Here is a 4,005-nt window from a genome sequence, read left to right as displayed (position 1 = left end):
TTCATACCTATCTCTGATCTTCAGGACTTCATCTAATTCCTGAAAACCCCTTTTCTGGACAGGGGACTGATCTCTCTAAATTAAAAGCGGGATGGTCCATTAATCTCATGCCATTTCCTTGGCTAGAAAATGTAATACGGCAAAGACCATGCAACTCGTGATTTTAGTAACAATGGTTTGCCCCTGGGAGAATTAGCAGCACTGTGTATTAGCAGCCAGCAGCAATTTTCCTGTGCTTTTCTCTCTTCCTCTTTCTTCTTCTGGGAGCAGCATTCCAGCTCCCTCCTGCGTTGCTGACGCCGGTCAGGGAGCTGACGCCATCCCTGAGGGCTGTGTGAGTCGGGTCTTCTTTACATCAGTTAAGCGGTCCTGCACTCCCACCCGGCACTAAGCGAAAGTGTCATCTTCCCACAGGGGAGCTCTCCTGGTCTCCCCAGGCTTAAAGAACCAAGCCCAAAAGAAACTTAAAACAGGAACTTCAAGAGAAAACAAAGGCCTTTGCCTCCCGGATACCTCTCCTGTGCCCCAGCACCCTCTTAGCCTCACTAGTTCCCTGGGCATCAGGAGATCCAGGAGCAAACTCCCCAGCAGGTAACCTGGGTTTCCCTTCTACCCAGAGCACAGAATGACCACCACGAGGCCAGCAAGGAAACACTTCAACATCGCATTTATTAAGGAAACGTCAAATAAGAAAGAAAAGAAATGGCGTCACAAAAGTCAAGAGCACTTTTGTAGTAAACCGTGCAGTCAGTCTGTGAACTAGTAAGCTGTATGTAGCCCAGGTCTTTGCCCTGGGGCCAGGGTGGTGCACCCACCCCTCCAAAGATATCCCAGCTGGAAATGCTTTGAAAAGAAAACACTCACCCCCCCCCCTTCACATTCACAGGCTGATGGAGACCCCATCCCCACTCCCACCCCACTCCCCACCTCACCACAAAGACAAAACTCCTAAACCCCCAGGCAGGCAAACAGGCCACTAGGGCAGATAAAGAAGAAGAAAAGAAAACCCCCCAAAGGCTTATCAAATGTTTGTATTCAAGCGCGCGCGCACGCACACACACACACACACACACACACACACACACACACACACACACCCCGTAACAAGACAATTGAAGACATCTATGGCCCCTCCAGCTAGGTCTCAGAGGAGCCTGGAGCAGGTGTGATTCCCGACTCGGATTTCAAAGGGTCTCCATCGGATTTGTTGCGTGGAGCAGGTGACTTTTCCGGCCCGCGAGAAGCCCTTAGTGCCTCTGGGTCTGTCCCCTGCCCACCCCTACCAGCTGACCTCCGTGTGCGGCCCACCTGCGGGTGCAGAAAGCCTTTCGCCCCGTCGGTCTCCCCAGCCAGCGGCGGCTCCCCTAGTTCTGCGCCCTAACTGCCGCTCCGTGCCACTTGCTGCCCAGTCCGGGGTCGGGACGTCCTCCTCCCAACAGTCGGTCACGGGAGGGTTTCGGAGAAACGGGGCGCTTCCTCTCGACGGGTGCAACTCGAGAGAAAAACAAACAGAAAACCATCAACGACGACGACGACGACAGGTCTGCTGCGTCCAGGGTCGGAGGGTCAAGGAAGGGGTACGGCGGCGAAGTTGGGGGAAGGGAGGAGTGAGGCAGAGGCGGCGGCAGTAGCGGCCCCCCGAGGGCCGGGTCAGTAGGGCCCCACGACCACCGCTTCCACCTCCTTCGACGGTCTCCGGTCCTTCACCAGGAAGTTGATCATGCCCTCGGACTTGATGAGGAGGTTGCAGCCGAGGAAGAAGATGCCGAAGACCACGGTGAGCGAGAGCACGCACATGACGGCGATCTGCACCACGCGCATGATGTACAGGCTGCGCTCGTCCGGGCCGCCCTCGGCGAAGCCGTCGTCGGTCACCACGGACGCCTGGGTGCAGCAGCGCACGGCGCGCTCCAGCGCCTCGCTGCTGTTGGCCAGCAACAGGCCGGCCACCTCGGTCTGGTTGCCCAGCGCCAGATTCATCGTGCGAGCCGGGTGCTGGTCGTGGAGCGGGGAGCGGGGGGTTGCAGACGCCGGTGGCGCGGGAGGAAACAGGTGCCGCCGCGCGAGCGCCAGGCTGGCCGAGGCCCGAGCGCCGGCTCCCTCGCTCCAACTCGCTCGCCCGCCCGCCCGCTCGCTCGCTTGGGCCGGGGAGTTCTCCCCGCGGCTCTTCCGACGCACGCTGCAGCCCGAGCGCGCCGTCCGCTCCTCGCCCGCGCGGTGCTCCTCGTAGCCGGCTCTCGCTCCGCTGGGGGTTTTGCACAACTTGGCGGGGCTGGTACAGTTAGTGCCGTGGGAGGTGCGGCGGCCGCGGCGGCGGGGACGCTGTTACGAGCGAACAGCGCCCCCGTCCGTCAGTGCCGCCGCGCTGCCCGGGCAGCCGTTGGGGCGCAGGGGAAGAAGGAAGGCAAGCGTCAACTCCCGGGCTCGGCTTTGCCAACTCCAAAGGCTGGGCGCGGTTCACTGTACTTTGTTGGCTTTTTGGAGGGAGTCAAGGGCGTGGGGCGGGACCCGGCGAGCTGGAGGTTTGCAAAGAGCTGGGTGACACCGTCCGTGTGTGCTCTGCGTCCCCCTCGCACCTCTGGGGCTGGAAATTGGCAAAGATGGGCAAGTGCTGGATAGGTTTATGAATGTTCAGGGTTCGCCTGTGGCTGCCTGCTAGGGATTCCTGGTGGAGATCTGGCGGTGTTGTGATGTAGTCTCGTGTGTGTGTGTGTGTGTGTGTGTGTGTGTGCGCGCGCGCTAATTAAAGTAGTGGCTTTTGGAATAAGGAAAAACCCGGGGGGAGAGGGAGGGAGAGGGATAAGCAAAGCAGGGAAGAAGGGAAGGAGGGAGGCATGCACCTAGAAAGAAGGGTTTACAGTGACTTGTGAGGGGATGGAAGGGATTCAGAAGATGTTTTAAGGTCTGTGTGGAGATGATTACTCCGACCAACATCACCTCCCTGGTGAGGGAGAGTGGTCACTGGTTCGTGGTCCTCTTTGCAGTGAGTTTTTGGATGCGCTTGCAGTGTTTTTCACCTTTGGCAGAGTCTCAGTTGTTTAAGAGAATTGCTCAGAAACATTTATCTCCAGGAGCGCTGACCAGCTTCTGGAAGCCCTCCCTAGTTTCCATAAGCTGATGGATTTCACATTAGTCATTTTCAACAAAACGGCCCATGTTGTCGGGATCAGACTGAGACTTCGTTTTATGATTTTTGCTGTTGGTTTCATTGAGATGTTATAAACCTGTCAGGTTGTTTCATAAATGCTAGAATACTTGATGTTTGGAGTTTTTTCCCTTCTTTCTTCCTTCCTCCCCTCACTTTTTTTTTCTAACGGTAACAAAAGAAAGGGAAATTAGAAGAGAGGGAAAGACAAAACTATCCGGAGAGCATAAAGCAGCTTTTATAGTGGTTTTTGAGGTCAAGTCCACTTTTGATAGAATGCATTTACTAAATTTTCAATAAAACATATGAACTCTACTGCCACTTTGAACTATTTCTCAATTATATCCTATTTGCTTGTTAAACTCTCTTATTTTTTTCTTCAGAGAAATAATCTTCCATGTTCAGAGCTTTTCTTGGAGACTTTTTAACTGTTCTATTATCTTCATAAAATAGAATGAACTGTCCTTTTTCTTTTTAAAGAGTTTTCCAGTTTGAGATGTTGGTTTCATATCAGCTTTACTAAGCTTAGATACTCCCACATACCTGTTATTATTTGTATGGAATGCTTAATAGCTGAAGATCCAGGTTTGTGGGTGATATCCACATCTCATCTGTTTATTGTCCTTTTTCCATATAATTGCAATCCCATTATCACCACTTTATGATTCCCATTATTAGTCTTAAGGAATATTTCACATCCTGGCACTTTTTGAGAGTAATTATTAAGTAATTGCATATAAAGTATTTAGGCCTTATACAGCCTCTACCCTAGCTAATTTGAGCAATACCTAAAAATATTAAAACATAATTTGGGGAAAAAAACATAATCTGGGGCTGTAGAGATAGTACAGTTGGGGTCA

General features: G+C 52.9%; 1 protein-coding gene across 1 annotated transcript; it reads right to left on the bottom strand.

Annotated features, from left to right (window-relative positions):
- Window positions 1–1,638: 1,638 nt before the first annotated feature.
- Window positions 1,639–1,987, bottom strand: RPRM (reprimo, TP53 dependent G2 arrest mediator homolog). The gene has a single exon (XM_056117692.1). The coding sequence runs from the start codon at window positions 1,978–1,980 to the stop codon at window positions 1,651–1,653; it is 330 nt and encodes a 109-aa protein (XP_055973667.1). The 5' UTR covers window positions 1,981–1,987; the 3' UTR covers window positions 1,639–1,650.
- Between the last annotated feature and the right edge of the window lie 2,018 nt (window positions 1,988–4,005).

This window comes from Sorex fumeus, unplaced genomic scaffold (assembly GCF_029834395.1).
Source record: "Sorex fumeus unplaced genomic scaffold, SorFum_2.1 ptg000035l, whole genome shotgun sequence".
Taxonomy (NCBI): domain Eukaryota; kingdom Metazoa; phylum Chordata; class Mammalia; order Eulipotyphla; family Soricidae; genus Sorex; species Sorex fumeus.
This window is presented reverse-complemented; position numbering and strand designations above follow the sequence as displayed.